The 21,800-nt window shown below is 32.9% G+C and overlaps 3 protein-coding genes across 3 annotated transcripts; 2 read left to right on the forward strand and 1 right to left on the reverse strand.

Annotated features, from left to right (window-relative positions):
- Positions 1 to 294: 294 nt before the first annotated feature.
- On the forward strand, positions 295 to 2,601 carry LOC112722350 (small ribosomal subunit protein uS2-like). Its single transcript, XM_025773348.1, has 5 exons — positions 295 to 448; positions 934 to 1,196; positions 1,373 to 1,570; positions 1,996 to 2,221; positions 2,519 to 2,601. Exons 1-5 carry the CDS (start codon positions 295 to 297, stop codon positions 2,599 to 2,601), a joined length of 924 nt encoding a protein of 307 aa, XP_025629133.1.
- Positions 2,602 to 11,578: 8,977 nt separating this feature from the next.
- LOC112722357 (small ribosomal subunit protein uS2-like) lies at positions 11,579 to 13,248 on the reverse strand. The gene is made up of 4 exons (XM_025773356.3): positions 13,089 to 13,248; positions 12,287 to 12,549; positions 11,959 to 12,156; positions 11,579 to 11,722 (listed from the first exon to the last, which is right to left on the reverse strand). The coding sequence occupies exons 1-4, from the start codon at positions 13,246 to 13,248 to the stop codon at positions 11,579 to 11,581; spliced, it is 765 nt and encodes a 254-aa protein (XP_025629141.1).
- Positions 13,249 to 19,618: 6,370 nt separating this feature from the next.
- Positions 19,619 to 20,786, forward strand: LOC112722367 (AUGMIN subunit 5-like). Its single transcript, XM_072211133.1, has 3 exons — positions 19,619 to 19,942; positions 20,299 to 20,494; positions 20,666 to 20,786. Exons 1-3 carry the CDS (start codon positions 19,798 to 19,800, stop codon positions 20,730 to 20,732), a joined length of 408 nt encoding a protein of 135 aa, XP_072067234.1. The 5' UTR covers positions 19,619 to 19,797; the 3' UTR covers positions 20,733 to 20,786.
- Positions 20,787 to 21,800: the final 1,014 nt, after the last annotated feature.

Consider the following 21,800-nt stretch of genomic DNA (forward strand, 5'->3'; position numbering starts at 1 on the left):
CTTAGAGGTTAGGGGTTTGGGGTTTAGGGTTTAGGGTTTAGGGATTTGGGGGTTATGGTTTGGGGTTTAGGGGTTATGTTTAGGGGTTAGGGTTTAGGGTTTAGGGGTTTGGGGTTAGGGGTTATGGTTTAGGGGTTAGGGTTTAGGGTTTAGGGTTTAAGGTTCTTGGGTCTTAGGGGTTCTAGGGTCTTAGGGATTCTAGGGTCTTAGGGTTCTAGAGTCTTTGGGTTCTAGGGTTTAGGGTTCTAGGGTATTGCTACGAATCTCTCAAGAGACCAACTTTCCTCCCCAACGATGGCCACTTCCGCCACCACAACCGCTGAAGTGTCGCACCAGCTCTCGCGGAAGGAGCAAGACATCCAAATGATGCTCGTAGCTGAGGTTCATCTCGAAGGCAAAAACTGCGACTTCCAGATGGAACGCTACGTTTTCAAGCGCTGCAATGATTGTAACCCACGCTTCTTTTGATATTTTCTTTGGGGTTATACGACTAGTTTAGTTCTTGAAATCTAATGAAGAACACATATTTGTGTAGTTTCTTTGGGGTCTAGATACTCCTTGCTCTTCAATGGGTTTATCATTTTTTCTTCTATTTATCTTTTCGTGTGTAGGGTTCTTTTTTTGGGAGACATTTTTATTAGTTTGTTATAGACTAGTGTTTGTCAATTGTTCTCGATTTAGTTTGTGCTATTGATTGAAAGGGTCAATTTAATTATTAATAAGGATTTTGACATGAATATGTGTACTTGCATTATCACATTGTTTTCAAAACAGCTTATTATCATAATTTTACCAATGAGTTTCTGATGAAAAAGCAACTTCTGTCCCAAAATTTATGAAACATATACACGCCTTTAATCTTTCCGATGCTTCCCTTTGCAATAGGAAAATATTTTTATGGCTTGGTTGATTTTTCGTATTCCTTGTCCCTAGGTATTTACATAATTAACCTTGGCAAGACATGGGAGAACCTCCAACTTGCTACTAGGATTATTGTTGCCATCGAGAACCCTCACGACATCATTGTTCAGTCTGCTAGGCCATATGGTCAGAGGGCAGTCTTGAAGTTTGCCCAATACACGGGTGCGAATGCAATTGCTGGAAGGCACACTCCTGGAACATTCACTAATCAGATGCAGACATCCTATAACGAGCCTCGCCTACTCATTCTGACTGATCCAATGACTGATCATCAGGTGCCACTTTTTTTAGATGTTTGAAACTTATTTTTTTCACTTGTGTTGAGTGTAGTGGTGTATGTTGTTTCACAATTAACTGTCAATATGTTTTTATGGGAGTTTGAAATTCTGTTATTAGTTTATCTCATTTTAAGTTTGTTTTTTTATTTTTTTATTTTTTAAAATATGTGCAGCCCATTAAGGAAGGTGCTCTTGGAAATATTCCAACGATTGCCTTCTGCGACACTGATTCTCCGATGCGCTATGTTGATGTTGGCATTCCTGCCAATAACAAGGGGAAGCACAGTATTGGTTGTCTGTTTTGGTTATTAGCAAGGATGGTTCTGCAGATGAGGGGTATTATTCGTCCAGGGCTTAAGTGGGATGTGATGGTAAACTAATTTTGCTCTTAACGGGTTGAACTATTATTATTTTGTAGCTCTTTTAGATTTATTGTGTGCTTCTCAATGTCTGCATTGCAAATGTCTCATCTGGTATGCACTTTTTTAGAACAATCTTTCTTGCAGTACATACAGGTGTAAAAAATTTGGGTAATTCACATGATAAAATAGTTTGGGATTCAAAATTATACAGATATTCTAAACCAATTTTGTTACACGCTTGTCCTAAACAATCTAAAAGGTGTTTAGGACAGGCGTGTAGCAAAAATTAGTTTAGAACATCTGTATAATTTGAACCTCAAACTATTTATTCATCTGAATTACCCAAAAAATTTCATATTTTTTCAAAAGATAGTAGTCTTATTATGTTGTTTCCTTTGAACTTTAGCTAAATTATGTCGACTTTTCATGTGTAGGTGGATTTATTCTTCAATAGAGAATCTGAAGAGGCCAAGCAACAAGAGGAGGAGGAATTACCAGCTGCCCCAGTATATGCCATTCAAGATTTTGGTGCTACTGGCATTGCCAGCTTCCCTGCAGCTGATGGGGAATGGGGGGCTGTTACAGCTGAACAATCCTGGACTGAATCAGTTCCTCAACAACCCATTGCAGCTGCACCTGCTAACTTGGCCCCAGACGCCGGTAAGAATAATTGTTTCCACTCTGGATCTGTTAGTCACATGCGTGATTTAAGTTCAATTTTATCTATTGAAATTTTCTATCTATCAAGTCTTTGTATTTGTTCTCCCATTAGTCTGTTATATTTGATGCAACATAATTGTTGCATTTGCTTCTAATATGTTCTAGTCAAATAATTCTGGATTGTTGTTGTGTTGAATCGTTCTCCCTCAATATGCAAGAAAATCGGTATGCCTTACCATAGTTCTGTCGGAAGCTGTGATGGCAATATATTTGACCTAAGTTCTTTTGTATCCGCAGCTGCAGGTGATTGGAAGCCAGTTCCAGCTCCACAGGCTTCCGTTCCTGCATCCATAGGTGTTGCTCCCACTGGCTGGGAATAAGCACTCTTAAGATTTAAGCACAACTCATCAAAACTGTTCTGAAGAATTTTCTCTTCCTTTAGTGATGTATATTGACACGATTTTTAACAAAACTGTTATTTTAGAGAGTACATTTTGTTTTATATTCTTATTTATTTAATCCTTCATAGATACTCAATATATTGAGAAAATTAGTGATCAATATCCGACATTCTTCGTTCTAATCAACATAACCTTTAAAGTAGAATGGACATAATTGAACATACTGTTTACATCAGCTCTCTCTGATATTACATTGATGATCAATTTTCTTTACTAAAGTATTTCTTGTATTTCTTTAGGGTGTCTTTGAAAATTCAAATAACTGGAAATAATTTAATTTGTAAATCAAATCTTATATTTGGAATAGATAAAATTTAAGAATTGATTTGATTTTTAAATATATGAAATTTACAATTAAGATCAAGTTTGAGGTAGCAGTTTTGGGGTGTTTATTAGTGGTGATGAAAAACTATGGGATAAATAAAAATTAAATTATTATATAAATATTTAAATCAACTTATTTTTTATTTTACATAAATTTAAATATACTTCATTTTAGTTCGTTTCATTTCGAACGAAATGAAATTGATTTTAAAAATAGTTTCAAATACACTTTTATGTAAAGTACACTATTGAACCAAAATTGATATGCTTGTATTATTGACAAGTTGACCAAATTACATCAAGTAATACTACGGTGAGTGAATGTCGTTCTCACGATGATTACGGGTGGCAAGTTTGCCCCAACTCGCCTCGCCCCGCCTAGGCCGTTCCATAAACGGGGCGGGCCGACCCGTCCCGCCAACTAAAATGGGTTCAAAATGCTAGCCTGCCCCCACTTTATGGCGGATTGGTGGGTCGGTGAGTTAGCCCGCTTGACTTTTTTTTTTAAATAACACTCATTAAAATGAACTAAAATATAGTAATTAAAAAATCAAAAAAAATAAAAAATAGTCAAATTATAATATAATTTTTTTCACTATCTTTTTTTTTTAATTTTTAACTTCAATAAAATTGTTCAAAATAATATTTGTCAATAGAACTATCTTTATTTTGAAAAATAAGTCACATAATTTGAACAAATATGCAAAATTGTAAAATAAGATAAATAAAGTTAATAACTAAAAGAAGAATAAAAACAAAAACAAAAAAAAGTGTTTGAAAATTGTATAATTATTAATTTTATAATAGTAATCACTTTTTTATTTAATAAAAAAAATGAAAAATAAAAATATTCGGACCGGCGGACCGGCCTGCCCCGCCCCGCCAAAACGCGCCAATTTGGCGGTGCAGGTTTGGCGAATTTTTTTAATTTGGCGGGCTCCAAATCCTAGCCCGATGGGTTCATCCCGTTTTGCCACCCCTAACGATGATTAACGGATTAAAGCAAGCAATATCTAATTAAATCTCTAATTAGGTCAATCAAACATTGGCAAGAGGGTTGTGGATCTTGAATTAGAAGCAAGAACAGTGAAGAGGAGAATTGAGAGAACGAGAGAAGGCTTAGGTAGCATTTGTTTTGAGGTACTGGAATAGAGACTGAGAGACGGAGACCCTGTATCATGTTTCTTGACTCAGAGACTAGTACTGAAATTTCTGTCTCTGTCCTCAAAATTTCAGTACCTCTAAAAAGTGGGGACACAGGAGACTGGAATTTTTAGAGACGGAGACTAAAATTTTAATAACATTTTATACCTAAAATATCCTCATTTCAATTAATTAATTTCAATTTTACCCTTTGTACAAATTAAATTAGAGTTTCATTCTTGTTTCAATTTCTATCTCCCACTTTGTACCAAATAGAATACTGAGATTTATTTCAGTCTCTCAATCTCAGTTTTTCAATCTCTATCTCTCTACCAAATACTACCTTAGAGAATTAGGAAGTAATTAAGGATAGGGAATGTTAAAGATTTCGGAGATGTTATATTCTTAGAAAACACTTACCAGTTTTTTTTTGTTGATTCAATACAATAGGGGAAATCTCATAAAGTTCCTTACCAAGACAACAGGCACACTATGGATCCTTCGCATGCTGGGTATACCTCTTCTGTGCGTCTTTCTCGTGGCGGAAACAGAACAACAAGGAAAGACCTGGCCGACCTGCCCGATGCTTGTGTTTCCTTATTTTGACTCAAATAAAAATCTTTTCACAACAAATTATTTATAATCAAATTCTAATTCCTTGACAATTTAATTTTTCTTAACTTAATTAATCGCCAATTTCTTGGTCAATTAATTAAGAGAAAAGATGAAGAACGTTTTTTATTTAAAGCCACACAATTTTCAAAATACTATTCCTAGTCAAGTTAAAAATCATGACAAAGAGTTTAGAGCTAATTTCAATATTAAATTTTCTAAAGTAATAATGGAATCCAAGACAAAATTAGAATATTTTCTAATACTTCTAACCATTAAATATGAAGAACGAAACTTAATCCTGAAAAAGTAGAAAAACATGAATCAAAATAAAGAAGACACTTGAATTACTAATCTATGAAAATAAAATAGAGCTCCTAACATTTAACAAGAGAGGTTTAGTTACTCATGATAGAAAAGAAAATAACTAAAATTAAAGAAGGAGATATTTGGTCAAAGATGATCTCTATTTTGTGAACCTTGTTTATTTATTTATATCTAACTTCCTACCTAACTGAAATTTAAAAACTAATATTATCTTTTAAAGAGAAATATAACTTATTTAAATTTAAATTTAATCTAATCTAAATCCTAACAACCAAATCGTATCTTTCTAGAAGAGGTTGTTGCTAACTAATCATTTAAATCTTGAATCTTGACTTAAATTGAAACTTCCTAGGAGTTGGTTAGGCATTTGGCGGTGGGCTTGGTGTACTTAGCGATGGGCTTTGAAACTCTTTGGATTGTTGGGAGTGAAAAGTGCAATTGGAGTTTTGGCGCCCATTACTTGGAATTTTGGTGGAGTTGGGCGCTAGGGGTGTTTGCGGTTCGGTTTGGTTCGGTTTTTTATCGAGGTCATCCGAACCAAACCAAACTAATTAAAATCGATTTGGTTTGGTTCGATTTGTTCGGTTTTTTCAATCGATTCAAAAAATATACTACCATACTATTTCACAAAGTCATAACATTGAAATCGGCAAGCACAAATACACAATAGCTAACAAAGTCTTGATCCAATGAAATTTAACGATAAAAGGAATTCAAATACGACAATTAAAGAAGTTTAAAAGTTCGGTAGTCAATACAACTGAAAATAAAAATAAATTTTCATTAAAAGATAGCCAAGTTATGGTGTCTTCTCCAACAAAATAGCGAAACTTCTTAACGCAAACCAACTTAAAATAAAAAAGCAGTTAAATAATAATAATAATAATAATAATAATAATAATAATAATAATAATAATAATAATAATAATAATAATAATAATAATAATAATAATAATCAATAAAATTATTAGAGATTATTCTACAAAAAATTTAAATTTAAAACTATTTAATATTTTTGTATTTAATATAATAAAAAAATATACTATTTTAAAAAATATGTTTGTATTAAAAAAATATGTATTTAATATAAATTCAAATTAAAATATTTTCTTTTAATACATATTTTTTTTACATAGAATATCTTTTGATTATATTAAATACAAAAATATCAAATGATTTTAACCTTGAATTTTTTTTAAAATAATCTCTAATAATTTTATTGATTATTATTATTATTATTATTATTATTATTATTATTATTATTATTATTATTATTATTGAGTGACTATATATATATATATATATATATAGGTAAATTCTACTCTATCCTTCCTATAATAACATGTATATTATTCTCTGTAACATGTCATTCTATAATTGGTGGTTATGTTAATTATGGTTAAACTATTGGTAATTAAATTATAGTCCAAAGTAGGTAATTGTATAATTTACTAAAATATTAAAAACCCAATTTTTGTTTCTTCTTGAAATCATGCTCCCAAAAAATGAATCCTTGCTTTTCAATTGATGAATCCCAAGATCGTGAAGACTTCTTGCAAATGTTGATCCTTAAGAAGGAAATTTCAGCATCGTTTGAGCATTAGAAAGAAGATGACGGAGTACAGCCATTAGTGATCTGCAACGGTTAAGAATTCATCAAGGCGAGTTTATCTGTGGGGCTTTAATTATAAAATTATCCTACTTTAGTTAAGATATTAACTCTTATTGAGTTAAATTAATTCAAACTAAAACTAAACATCCAATTAAAATGTGCCACGTCACGGGTTAATTTACATGTTGATTTAGAGGGGGTTGGGTAGAACTCAATATATATATATATATATATATATATATATATATATATATATATATATATATATATATATATATATATATATATATATAAATCTAATGAATAAATTTATTATTATTTTTACAAAAAAAATATAGTACAATATTATTATGTAATTAATAATAATAATTATTTTATTTTATTTTATTTTTGGAAAAAGACTGTTATGTCGAAGAAAAACGTTGAGAATTGACTTGTACATTATTTGTTTTTGGAGACTAAAATGTCTGTTTTTAAAATTTACAAACCTATTTACAAATCTTGAGAATTAATTCTGTATATTAATTTTTTTGGGGGCTAAAATGTCTAATTTTAAAATTTTGGGAACTAATTTGGATAATTACTCTATAATTAAATTTCGAGAATCTCTAAAGACGAATTCATTTGAGATCAAAGTACTCAACCTAAAATTTTTTGAACACCAATTTAAATTTATCCTTAGAATAATAAATATTTAGTATGACTTGTGAATTATGATTATTTTATTTAATTAAAAAAACCCATGTCAAAACTATGCCCGTAAACATTATGAAAATTTCTTGTTTACAAAATGACTTATAATAAATTAATAATTAACTTTAGATACATGTTATGATTTTTCATTTCTAATTCTCATTTGATTCTATTTACAGCAGGTAATATCTCAAACAAGGCAAAACAGAAGGATTTGTCGGAGAAAATATCGGCGGCAAGGAATGAGAAAGGAGCAGAGGGGAACCCACATGTATCAGGGTTTAAGTTGACTAGGCTACCTTAAAACTTTGCAAAGAAATCCCCTATTCCATCTCCTCTATCAACCCCAAGAAGCAACACTATTGAGCACACTAACTATGAATCATCAAACATTTCGTTGGAAACAACGGTTCAACCAGCGCAAGAAACCCTGGAAGAAATGAAACTTGCCGAGTTGAAAAAACTGGCCAAGTCAAGGGGAATAAAAGGTTCCTCTAAGCTTAAGAAGATCGAACTTATCAAAGTACTTGGATCCTAGACCTAATCCTAGTTTTCCTTGTGATGACTCTAACTACCATCAAATTGTACAAATGTATGGAACTATGGATTATATGAAACTCAGATTTCATAGATTTTATGCAAATCAACATGGTATGCTGAACCGCTAGAAGTCATAGAACGGTTCAAACACAATGCTTTTGTAGCTATAACAAGCGGTAACAGATATAACAACATTAACAAAATTAAGTCCCTTCCGAAAATAGCACCCTAAATTAAATAAAAACAATACCGACATTGTATTGAACTCAAAATGAAACAAATATCTTGCTTCATAAAATTGGGCAAAATCCCATCAAAACTTGAAGAAAACCAAATGAAATAGTTGCATGTTGCTGACTACCATTCCAAAAAAAAAACTAAAATAGTGCTGTCTAGGATACAATTTGTTGGGACTTGTTAAGAATAACTCTTTCGTACTTAACTTGAAACCACTTCATTGCATCTTCTTTGGTGACCCTGTGTTGAATTCCAACATGGGACTTTCGTCTCCTCCGCCTACCCACACAGTATCCAGCACGCTCTAAGGCGACAAAGAAATCCATGCCGTAGATCCCAGTAGAAGGATCATACCTGAAGCAAAATAACATAACATTAGCATAACACCACAACTAAAAATTATTTTCATATATTTAGTTATTTATGCTGTAAAAGATTGTAGGTGGTGCATGTGGCATCTTAATTCTTAAAGCTTTCTCTTTTACTTGTACAATATCAAGCATTTATTTTTCACACTTGTTATCTATACCAGCAGCTTCTGCTTAATTTCGTAATTGATGGTTTAATTTGTTTGGTCTTTGTATTATTATTGCAGTAGATTTGTACCTTTTTATTTGCTACATATTGTGTTTATTTGCATCCCAATTAGCTCAAGCAGAGTTTTCCGGAATCCCTCATATGTTTGTGTACTTTTAAGATACCTTGTATTTGAATTTGAGGCCATGATAGAATATAGTTTCAGTTGTCCTGAAACTCTCTTCTATGGCTTTTGTTTGACATATCGCTGTTGTTCATTTTTGGAGCAAGATAGCTCTGGCAGTTGTGACATTGATTTCAGGTTCTGCAGCAATTGGGCAAAATAGTGGTGCTATTATTTGTGGGCACACACAACTTGAGAAAAAACATTCTTTATCTAGACTTGCAGAAAGGGACAGCAGCCCCATGTTGATGATGGTTGGTGTACATAATTTGTTGAGTGGAGAACCATAATATCTGACTTTGGTCCAATTTCATGTTCTGTGCTATATTGTCTTGGACGGTTGGATATAAGCTGTCTCTCCTACTTTCATTTAAATGAACTTGAACATCGATTCTTGTTCCAAATTAGATTGGAATTCTGATAAAATAATATTATTAGTCAAGCTTAATATCTTAAGGTTTCAAATAGTATAATGTAATAACTATCCAACACTGCAAGTTGCTTAACATAGTGATCAAGATAGATAGCAAAAGAATACAATGTGTATAGTGTGATCTTTATGCATGGGAGAGAGAGAGAGCATAAAGAATAATTTGATGAAATAGTGATGGAAAAGACACGGCCAAGATATTCCTATTGACTGCTGTTAGTTATAAATGCGGCTTTGTCCGATTAAGGTGCCTGATTTGCAAGGAAGGAGGAATAGTTGGTGGAGTGGATTGGTCACTGCACGTGATCTGCACGCAGCTTTGTTAGAACTTTGCACTTTCCTATGTGTTTATTCCATGATTATGATTGTTGGGTCCATTTTTATTTTACTTTTGAAATAGTTTAGCCATGTAGAATGATCTTATTTGGTCTCAAACTCTCAATGGTGCATTCGCTTGTTATGAACAGATAATACCCTCTTGCAAGTTGCAAAGCCTATAAGAAGAAAGGTGTTGCGATTTTTAGCCACAGAGTCTGCGCTTGCTTGCACGCGTTACAGATCACAGAAAATTGTGGACCAGCTATTTTACCCGTGGAAAAGAATAAGTAAATAAATAAATAAAAAGAGTATAAAGTATAATATATGTATGTTCATTTAAGAAATGGAGTGGGGGTCTGTGAATTGTGATTTAATACCAGATGTGTTTGAGAATTGGTTTTTTCCAATTATTTTTTTCTTTTTCTGGGGAAGATGGATGTGGTTGCTTTTCATTTCTATAGCGTTCTTGGCTTCTCTTTCTTCACGAGTTTCTCTTTGAGCAAACACTGCTATTTAGCTGGTACTTCAACTTCCTTTTCTTGTTCTGTTCTGAGAGAGTGAGGTAATAAAGATTTCTAAAAATCTTATTTGATTGCTGTTTTTCTTGGATTCATTTCATTCATTCACCTTTTCTGATTTCTTATGCTTTTAATATTAGTCCAACAAATCATCAACCTCTTGGTAGCTTAACTTCATTCTTAAATGGTACTTATAAATTGGTAGAAGAGTTCACTTCACAACAAATTTTTGGGAAGAATAATTTCGTATGGCTTTCTGCGACATAATGAGCAAAATTTTCATCTTATTTGTTCTTCAATACATAACTTGATGCAATTTGGGGTAGTGATATATTGATAATGTTCCCTGATATTGTGCGGACTAAGTTCTGAGGATAATACTATGATGCACCTTGTTAAAATGTGGCAGAGGTTCAAGTTCAACCTTCACCCTTTGCGTTCAAAATGGCTGTCTCTCCATTTACCAATTCAAAGATTATAAGATCTAAAGGAGACATCGAGGAAATTCAAACAAGTAGAAAAATTGAAGACAATAGATCTAAATCATTCAAGGCTGAGAAAATAGAGTCACCTCATCATGAAGAGATAATGGATCTACTCGAAAGGATACGTATTTCAATATCAAAGGGTAAATCACAATACAAGGATAAGCCCTCAGCCGAATATGATCAAGATATTCTTGGTGAACCAAAGAAACAAGTGAAAGGTATTGCCTTGGTTATAATGGCAGATCTTCATATATTTTAAGAAAATACCTAAGTTTATTTTATTGTACTTTTGCATATATACTGAGGTTATCTATATTTTTCAATACTAATCAAACTGAAGAACAATCATCAAGAACAAATTTGCCATGCAAAAAGTAGCATGTCGTTGTCAATTAACTGCTCAAACTTCCATTACGAATCCTCTTAAATTGTTGAAACTAAACAAGCTTCCATCGATACGTCAACAAAATTTTAAAACTCAATACCAAGACTACAAAATACTAAATATGTATGTTTCCTAAAGAAATAATCCCAGAAGAAAAATTGCTCAGGAAGCAAAGAAAACATAGAAACAAAATTCCAAACTCGATGCCTAGTCCCAGCCAGTGGGAGCAACACCTCCAGGTTCATGAACGGATGCCTGTGGGGCTGGAACTGGCTCCCAATCACCTGCAGCTGCGGATACAAAAGAACTTGGGTCAAATAAACTGCCATCACAGTTTTCGACAGAACTATGTTAAGGCGCACAGATTTTCTTGCATATCGAGGGAGAATGATTCAACACAACAACCCAGAATTATTTGACTAGAACATATTAGAAGCAAATACGACAATTATGTTGCATCAAATTTAACAGATCCAGAGTGGAAATAATTATTCTTACCGGCGTCTGGGGCCCAGTTAGTAGGAGCAGCTGCAATGGGTTGCTGAAGAACTGGTTCAGTTCAGGATTGTTCAGCTGTAACAGCCCCCGTTCCCCATCAGCTGCGGGGAAGCAGCAGCACCAAAATCTTGAATGGCATATTTTGGGGTAGCTGGTAATTCCTCCTCCTCTTGTTGCTTGGCCTCTTCAGGTTCTCTATAGAAGAATAAATCCATCTACACATGAAAAGTTGACAAATTTAGCTAAGGTTCAAAGGAAACCACATAATAAGACTACTATCTTTTGTTAAAATATGAAATTTTTTACACCTGTATGTATAGCAAGAAAGATTGTTCTAAATAAGTGCATACGAGATCAGACACTTACAATGCAGACATTGGAAAACACAATAAATCTAAAAGTGCTACAAAATAATAATAGTTCAATCCGTTAAGAGCAAAAATTAGTTTACCATCACATCCCACTTAAGCCCCGGACGAATAGTACCCCTCATCTGCAGAACCATCCTTGCTAATAACCAAAACAGACAACCAATACTGTGCTTCCCCTTGTTATTGGCAGGAATGCCAACATCAACATAGCGCATCGGAGAATCGGTATCACAGAAGGCAATGGTCGGAATATTTCCAAGAGCACCTTCCTTAATGGGCTACACATATTTTTTTGAAAAAAATAGAAAAACAATCCCAAGATGAGATCAATTAATAACAGAATTTCAAACTCCCACAAAAAATATATTGACAGTTAATAGTGAAACAAGTGAATAACATAAGTTGCACCTGATGATCAGTCCTTGGATCAGTCAGAATGAGTAGACGAGACTCGTTATAGGATGTTTGCTTTTGATTAGTGAATGTTCCAGGAGTGTGCCTTCCAGCAATTGCATTCGCACCAGTGTATTGTGCAAACTTAAGGACAATTCTCTGACCATATGGCCTAGCAGACTGAACAATGATGTCCTGCGGGTTCTCGATAGCAACAATAATCCTAGCAACAAGTTGGAGCTTCTCCCATGTCTTACCAAGGTTAATTATGTAAATAACTGGGAACAAGGAATACGAAAAATCAACCAAACATAAAAATGCTTTCATAAGCTCTATCATAAAATTATGATAATAAGCTGTTTTGAACACAAAGGTGGTAATACAAAATACACTTACCCGTATCAAAATCCTGATAATTAAATTGACTCATTGAATAGAAAACACGAAACAAATAAAGAAAAATTGACAAACCACTAGATTATAACAAATTTATAAAAAGTATATATCAAAAAAGGAACCCTAGATACAGGAAAAGATAAATGTAAAAAAACCGAATACAAAATTCACAAAAGAGCAAGGAATATATTACAAAAAAAACTACGCACATTTGTGTTGTTTGCATTAGATTTCAAGAACTGAACTACTCACTATAGTTTGAGTAAATATGAAAAAATCCATATCAGAATAAACAATTTGAGATTGAAAAGATATAATATTTTGCAAAATACCCTTCAAACTCGCCATAATCGACACACTCTTCAATAATATTCAGACTCAAAATCCAAAAGAAAAAACGAAAAAGATCACGAAGACTGACCATCATTTCGGCATTTGAAGACGTAGCATTCCATCTGGAAGTCACAATTTTTGGTTCCGAGGTGGACCTCAGCAGCAAGCATCATCTGGATGTCCTGCTCCTTCTGTGACAGCTGGCGTGGCACTGCGTCAGTTGTGGCGGTGGCGGCGGAAGTGGCCATGGTTGCGGTGCAGATTTGCGCTCTTGAGAGATTTGGAGACAATGGAAGCTCCAACTCATAGCAGCTGCAGTATCAAACGAACTAGTTATTTGGAATGAAGGGTATTTTAAGGGGATCCGTTTCTGTTTCTCTAAACCCTAGTTTTGTTGTGAAATGACACCAATGCCCTCTTCTTCCTCCTCGTAAGCATAAATTATAAATTAAAATTGAGCTCTCCAAACTATTCAAATAACACTACTTAGATATGAATATGATATTAGTTAAAACTGTTTGGTCTAGTGAAACAGATCAAAGAATAAAGGAACTGGAAGCAGGGTAGTAAATTAGAGTCTAAATTATTAACCGATTCGGTTATATTCTGTTTTTATCCTTCTTCTAAGCTATATATATATATATATATATATATATATATATATATATATATATATATATATATATATATATATATATATATATATAATTGTATTATGTGCCTCGCTCTTATATATTTATTTGGCCTAATTCATTCAGACTTAACTGCCAAGACAGTAATCACCACTCAATATCATATCTAATGTAATCAAATATTTAAATAGGAACAACTCTTCACTAGAATAAAAATGCAAATATTGTTTATCAAATTATTTTGCAATGACTTTTAAAAAGAATGAAACCATTTGGACTTAGCATAATAAACATTTATCCAGAAACAAACACAGGCACCGATAAAGGCATAGTTTTGAAAATTAGGACGACCCAAAAAATTAGTCCAATTCAGAATATTAACTCAGGAATATAAATTACACAACCAGAAATTCATAATCGGAATCAGATTAACCTAACTTTAGATTAACTCAATATTAACTCAGAAATATTAATCAGAATCAGAAATCAAATTCATATCAACCTAACTCAGAAATATAAATTACACAACCAGAATCCAGAAATTCATAGTCAGAAAATCATTAACCTAATCAGAAATTCAGAAATTCGTTAACCAAATCAGAAATTCAGAAATTTGTTTCAGATATTCGTTAACCAAATCAGAAATTCATTAACCTAATCAGAAATTTAGAAATTCAGTAACCTAATCAGAAATTCAGCAACTCAAATCTCAAGAATCCAGAAAATCAAAACACAAAAATTCAGATTAATAGGAATCTCATTAATTCAGAACACCCAAATTCGTTACCCTAATTCAGAAATCTAAATTCAGAAAAGGGGATAGAAGACCAGCGAAGACCAGGACTGACTTACCTGAACCTGATGGAGAAAAGGGGAAGCAAGACTAGCGTCCAACGAAGACCGGCAACACGAACAGGAGAAGATGACGACCACGACCAGGAAAAGACGACGACGTTGCTGAGTCTGGGGTGGGAGTCGGCGCTGAAAGACCAGGGGGTGAAAGGCAGCGGCGACAAATTATTAAGGAAACAAATTATTAAGTGCCTTTTTCGTTATTGTACTTTTCTAATTCAATATAATTACCCGCACCAGGAAACAGCATACTACTAATTTGTGGCTCAGAAAAAAAATTTCAGGAAAATAGTATGATCTTTAATGATTTCTAAATGCCAAGATAGCTTAATTTTGAGGAACCATTGGGAACAATATATTCCAATTTCAGAATTACAAGAAAAAAAACCTATAGAGAAAATAATTAAAGAACAAATGCCCAAAAAAAAAAAAGATCTGTGCTCTAACTTGGATTAAAACATAATTTCAAATTACTAATTACATCACTCTCAAGGATTGAAACTTATGTATTACTTTCTTCCAACCACATGCAATCAATCACATTTTGCACTGCAAGGGAAATTACTAGTCTGCAAAATTAAGCTAGTTTTCAATAGAAAATCCAAAACTGAAGTAGAACCATTCATCTTCTAAACTTGCAACAACCTCAAACTCCTTAAATCCTTCCAAACGTTTGTAAAAGGCCCTAGATTCCACTTAGTGAATCCTAACTGCAATCAAAACTCATAACTAACACTTACTACAACAAACAGAGAACGTGAAACTTGAGGCCTGAAATGAAACAGACTTAATCCTTGTACTAAGTTGCTCAACCAATAAATTAAGCACAATAAGAAGGTGAATCAGCTTTATGTTTAGTCGATTCATGTATCACCGTTTTGGGTTATAATTCAATATATAAATGGTGCAGCAAATCAGAATTTTTCATTCTACAAAATATAAATTATTAATACAGAATACCATAGCATAAACTCATCAACAAGCAACAACTAATAAAATCAGAATTCAGAATTAATGGAAAATAAAAAAAATTAAAGTATGAAAAAATGAAAAAAACAGCCACCAATTATCAGAAATTCATAGAACAAAACATCCATTAACAAAAACAATAGCCACCAACTTCAAAAAATCAAAATCACCATCAAATTCATGAAAAAAAAAAGCAAAAACCTAAACTAAAATCCCAAAATACAAGAAGAAAAGGAGAGAGTAGTGAATCTTACTAGGGATAAGAGAGAAATGGCTCAAGAGGTCAGAAACGCCGGTGAAGAAAAGAGCGGCGAACGACGGGAAGAGAGCAAACGGAACAGGGTGCACGGGGCGGTGCGGTGATGATGCAGTGTGGGCCGGCTGAAACGGACAGTGACGAGGCAGTGACGATGGTGGTCGGAGGTTGCTGGCTGGGAAGACGGAGAGAATGCAGAGGAAGGGTGCAGAGAGAGACGAAGGGTTTCGTGAGGAGAGGAGCACTGTTGAACAACAAATGTGGTGCTCTATGTTGGAAGTGGGAAGTGGGAACTAGGAAGAGGAGTTAGGGTTAATTTTCTATATATATATGCAAAGTGAAATTACTTAAAAACCAAAATAAAAATTAAATTCATAAGGATATTTAAGTAATTTAATATATTCGGGGATTGTGGGGAATACGAAGACGGGGACGGGGATCCCCGCTCGGGTCCCCGCATCTGCTTCAGGAGAATTTTGTCCCCATCTCCGTCCCCACAGAAAAAATTTTTCGCCGTCGGAGCCCCATTCGGGACGGTCCCTGCGGGGATCCCTGCTTCCTGGGGATTTTTGACACCCCTAATTAATTCGGTAAGAATCATTATATATACTTATTTTCTTACATAAATATACTAAATAATGAGAATCTACTACTATGGTTTAGTGGCTATATCATTCCTTACTAATTTTTGGTGATTGTTTAGCATAATTTGGGTTATTAAATTTTGGTACTGTTTATGGATCTTTATGATAAATTTAGTATCCAGTCACTAATCACAATTTATCTATAAAAAATTTTTGAACAGGATGAATCTAGAATTTTAGTAAAAAAAATCAAAAATTAAAATTTTTTATAATTAAATATAATATTATATATTTGATTAATTTTTTTAATTTAAAAATATTAATAAATTCTTGTCAAATAAAGAAGTTATCTTTATTCTTATAAGATATAAAAATATCTATTTTTTATTTTTTGTTAATTAATTTATTTTATTAAGTATTGGATAAAATATGTAAAATGTACTTGTTTAATAAACTTATTTAATATCTAATAAATAATAATTTTAACATCATAAAAAATTTTAAAGTAAAAAATAAAATCATTTTTAAGTCAAACAAATTCGATCAATTATAATATTTATATATTAAAAACATAAAAAATAAAATTTATATAAATAAAAATGTCTGTTCACAACACAAAATATGAATAGAAATTAAATAAATTTATGAGTGTGGATAAAGAAATTGTTATGATACTGTAATTTACGTTTTATTGAATTGATTATTTTTTTTCAATTTTTACATTTATTCTGCAGAAGCAATTACACTGTTCAATATTATACTTCGAAAAGGAATATCGGCTCTAATAATTCTGTCTCCGTCTATCAAAACAACTAAAAATGCATCAAAAAAATTAAAGTAAGCATACGCCGTACAAAAAGTTTACGCTCCTCTTTATCTCTAAAGTTAGGATGTCCTAACCAACCGACGGCTATTCCATCTCCATTATCCAATGGATATGAATGAGTCGAATTACTTATCTCTCGGTCTATTAGTGAATTATCTCTCCAACAATTATGAAAGATGTTCCACTAAAAATATTCTTATTATTGTTTCAACTCATATTCCTCAAAAAGTAGATCCTGCTCTAATAGCTCCGAATAAATTAAATACATGCATTAAGATACGAAGGCTTCTTATTCTACAACAACGAAAGCACTTTTTCACTCTTTCATATACTAGGGGATTTCACTTGAAAAGGAGAATGTTCCATACATGGACTCGGATACATAACCATAACTATGGATTCTAATGTACGAGATCTTGTAGCAATTACCAATGAGACCCTATCGATTAGTATTATACAAAAGCAATTCATTATAGACACTAATATAATTAGATCTGCTCTTCATAGACAAACTTGGAATTTGCAATCTCAGGTAAGATCAGTTCAAAATCATGGGATCCTTTTCTATTAGATAGGAATGGATATTTCCAAAAATGTATTTCTAAGTAATTGCTCTAACTAAAAAGACGAAATCATTTTTCATTATCTCGATTGAAGTAATGAGCCCTAATATTGGTATATTAGGAGTTCATTACTTCAACTAGTCTCTGTATTTTTCGAATAGCTCTCTTAGTTATTGAGAGAGTTGCCCAAAAATAATATATAAAGCATATTCAGTAAAACTTACAAGTAAATCGGATATACAAAATTACCTTTTTTTTATTTTAGAATATTGGTGTAATATTGAAGTACATTTGAATTGTTTATGTGAATTACCTTAAATATATAAATTTTATTATTTTATTTGTGTAGTATTATTTTAAAAATTTTGCTAACTTGTGCATTAAGAATATAAATTAAACATACCATAAAAATTAAAAAATATATATTTTATAAATGTTATTACAAAAATTATTTATTTTTATATTTTTAATGCATTAAATACATTAAAAGAATTAAAAAATTTCTATTGTTATTTTTTTAAAATGTGTCTTTATTTTTAAAACATAAGTTAATTAAATCCTTATTTTAATTATTCTGGATGATAAAAGTACTGTATTAATAAATGTGTATTAAATTTTGAAAATTGTTAGACTGTTAGAGGGTAATTGAGAAAGTCTAGGGGCTAGTACTTTTATTAAAATTTGGTCAGCACTTAAACTAATAAAAAAAAGTAAGTAATCTTACACCATTAGATGTAATCTCATACCATTAAAAATACTAATAATAACTAATTAATGATTACAAATTATAAAATTTACTGACTCTCTAGCACTCTTAATTAAAATTTTTTGGTGTTTGCTACGGTACGATGATAAATTAATATGTACCGATACGTTTAAGATATAGACAAATAACAATAAGACATGTGGAATTTATTTTTCACATCAGCATTTAATTTTTTCTTTTTTAAATATATAGTATATCACCACTTTTACTAAAACACCCTTTTAATTAAATAAAAATAAAAAATATTTATTTATTTAATTTTATAAAAAGACTTAAACATCATTTCTTTATTTGATTAGACAAAAATACCCTTTTAAATTAATCAAATTTTAGAATTTAATTAATCCTAATTTTATAATTTCAAATAATTAAAACAATAAAACAAAAACATATTAAAAAAATAAAGAATCAAAATTGTTTTTTATCTGTGTTAAACATATTAAAAAAACAAAAAATCAAAAATGTTCTTCATCTGGTTCAGAAACCTTCTCATTCCCGCCTCCGAAAGTTTCAATCTCCATCGTTTTGCTGGGATGCCCTAGCCAATTACCCAACCCAGCAACCTTAGCTCCACACGACGGCTAAACGCGAACACATGCCTCCCATCACCCTCGAGCTCCTCCTTCCTTTCTCCGTCATCGATCTCACTCCCTCACTTCCGTCCATCTCCCGCCGCCGTCGCCGAAACGAGCTTCGAAGCCACCGTCGGTATCGTGCAGCTCTGTTCCACCATCGTGCAGCTACTGTTTCAGCTTTGAAAGCACCGTCGCGCAGCTCGGTTCCATCGTCGCCGGGCTCGCCTCCTTTTTCCGTCGAGCAGCTCTGTTCTATCGTCGCCGGCGCTATCTCTGTTCCACCTGTCATCCCTTCGGTGTGCCCTTGTCCCCCTTTTGCTCAGGATCTAGGGCTTTGTTCTGTTCTAGGGCTTCTAGCTTCTAGTTATTTTTTATAACAATTATTGAATAATTGTTGTTAGTTAATTTGTGAACTTGTTCTGGGTTGAACATTCATATAGTACTACCTTCAACATTTCGCTCGGCTATGGCATTTTCTTGTATAGCTGTTATAAATTCAAACTTGTTTATAGAGATATAGTTCACAAATTAAGTTGAATTATTAAAAAGAGCCTTTTGATATAAATTGTTTATAGAGATATAGTTCATGACAGAAGATTATGACTTGGCTTGACCCATATAGAGCCAACCCCACCACCTAGTGAGTGGGAGAAGGCTATGTTTGTTGTTTTGTTGTGGAAAGAGTTGCATTAGGTATTTAATCGTCTCATATTTTGTCATGCTTCAACATAACTTTATCTTCAATACTGGTTCACTTAGGCACTGCTAGAAGCCATGGGGGCCAGTGGATCATCAGGGCAGGAAGCAATTGCAAATGCAGAAATGAATGCAGCAATTTTAACAGCAAGAGCAAGTGCTCGGGATCCATCAGCGATTCCATCTATATGCTGTGTTTCAGCTACCCTTCAGTATCCAGCTGGTATGTGTATTACTGTTTTGCATTCCCAATTGGCTATGTGAGATGTCTCTGATTATTAAGTGTTTTGGAGACTTGGAGTTAGGATCTCATGCATTATCAATTATGTAAATTGTTTTGGGTGAAATAAAATTGTCACTTGAATTTGAGGTTGGTATGATGTTCAACATAGTCTATTTTATTGACTTGCGATCAGGTAATTCCTATAGCATGAGTAAATAGGGTATTAACTTTGTATAACAATATATATCTTATTTTTATTGTTTCAAGTCTATGTATTACTGTTTCATGTAATTTGAAGAGAAATTGTATATATATAGTGTGGTAAATTAATCTCTTGTTAAATGTGGGGTGGACAGGCCTGGAGGGTTCAGATGCTGGTCTAGCATCTGTGTTGGAGTCCCTGGAGTTCTGTCTGAAACTTCGTGGCTCTGAAGCTTGTGTGTTGGAAGATTTATTAAAGGCTATTAATCTTGTTCACATTAGAAGGGATCTTGTTCAAAGTGGTCATGCTTTGTTAAACCATGCTTATTGTGTTCAACAGGAATATGAAAGGTAAATATTGTATCTAACCCCAGAATTTAACATGTAAATTCGATTTTTCTTCTCTTTATCAGTTAATTGGAAGGTCAGGATAACTTGCCTTTTCCATCCTTTTCAGATTCATACCTTCAGAAATTGAATGCTCTTTTTTCTTCTTTATTGACATTTGATGTATTGATGTAGGACAAAAAATTATTCCGAGTTTGGCTGCAGAACAAGACAAGACCGTTATGGAGAAATGGTTGCCTGAACTTAAGGCTGGTGTTTTGAATGCTCAGCAGAGCTTGGAAGCTTGTAAATATGTTAGGGGTTTGGTGAGTTACCACTGTTATTATTACTGATCAAGTTAATATAATAATTGAAGTTGAGATGAAAAATTATAGGATGGGTTCATGCAGTTTCCAAATTTCTCTCTGGAAAACTTTCGCCACAATTTCCTGTTGCATATTTGTTTAGCAAAGTGTCATACACATGGATGAATAAAGAAAATTCACCAGAATTGCTGGTTTTTTTCATATCCCTTTTGCAATTTCCATTTAAATCCCTGATTTTTAACCTTTTTATGCAGCTTGATGAATGGTGGGAGCAACCAGCATCGACGGTTGTTGACTGGGTGACAGTGGATGGGCAAAATGTAGCTGCATGGCATAATCACGTCAAGCAGCTTCTTGCATTTTATGATAGAGGAGCATCATGAGTAACATGAATGAGCACCCTTAAGGCATGAACTTTCTGAGGATTCTCATTTGTCTAAACACTTCCCACTTTGTTGTCGCCATTGAAGACTTCATATCCTCCAGCCTCAGCTTCGCATGCCGTGACTGGGAATACCTTTTCTGGTAAACTTACCTTGAGATGGAAATGGGACTGCTCTATGTTTCTTGATTGACAAGAGACCACAGGCACAAGAACCTCATCCCTACTTCCCTTGCCCACTTTATATCCAAAAGTGTGATTTTGGTTGGTTTTGGAGTTTAGGTGGTGGTTTTGATTGTTCTTTTCACTGAATGTGATTAACAGCTAGCGGCAAATGGCAATGCAATGTTTTATTTTAGAGGTTGTAATTTAATTTGTTTGTTTAGCCAATTGAGGTTGAAGGCATTTTCAGCTCCATTTACTCTATATATTGTTTAAGTGGTGTGTACAATTTGGTAATTTTAGACTATATTTTAACTTTGCTAAGATGATGTAATAGGCTGAACTTTCAAACTTAATCAAAGTTCTACAAACTCAGGTTATAGATAAGCTCGTCATGTACCTGGGACTAAACTTGATGCTTAAATTCATACTAAAATAAAGTTTATTGCGCTTTATTGCT

This window comes from Arachis hypogaea, chromosome 2 (assembly GCF_003086295.3).
Source record: "Arachis hypogaea cultivar Tifrunner chromosome 2, arahy.Tifrunner.gnm2.J5K5, whole genome shotgun sequence".
Lineage (NCBI taxonomy): Eukaryota > Viridiplantae > Streptophyta > Magnoliopsida > Fabales > Fabaceae > Arachis > Arachis hypogaea.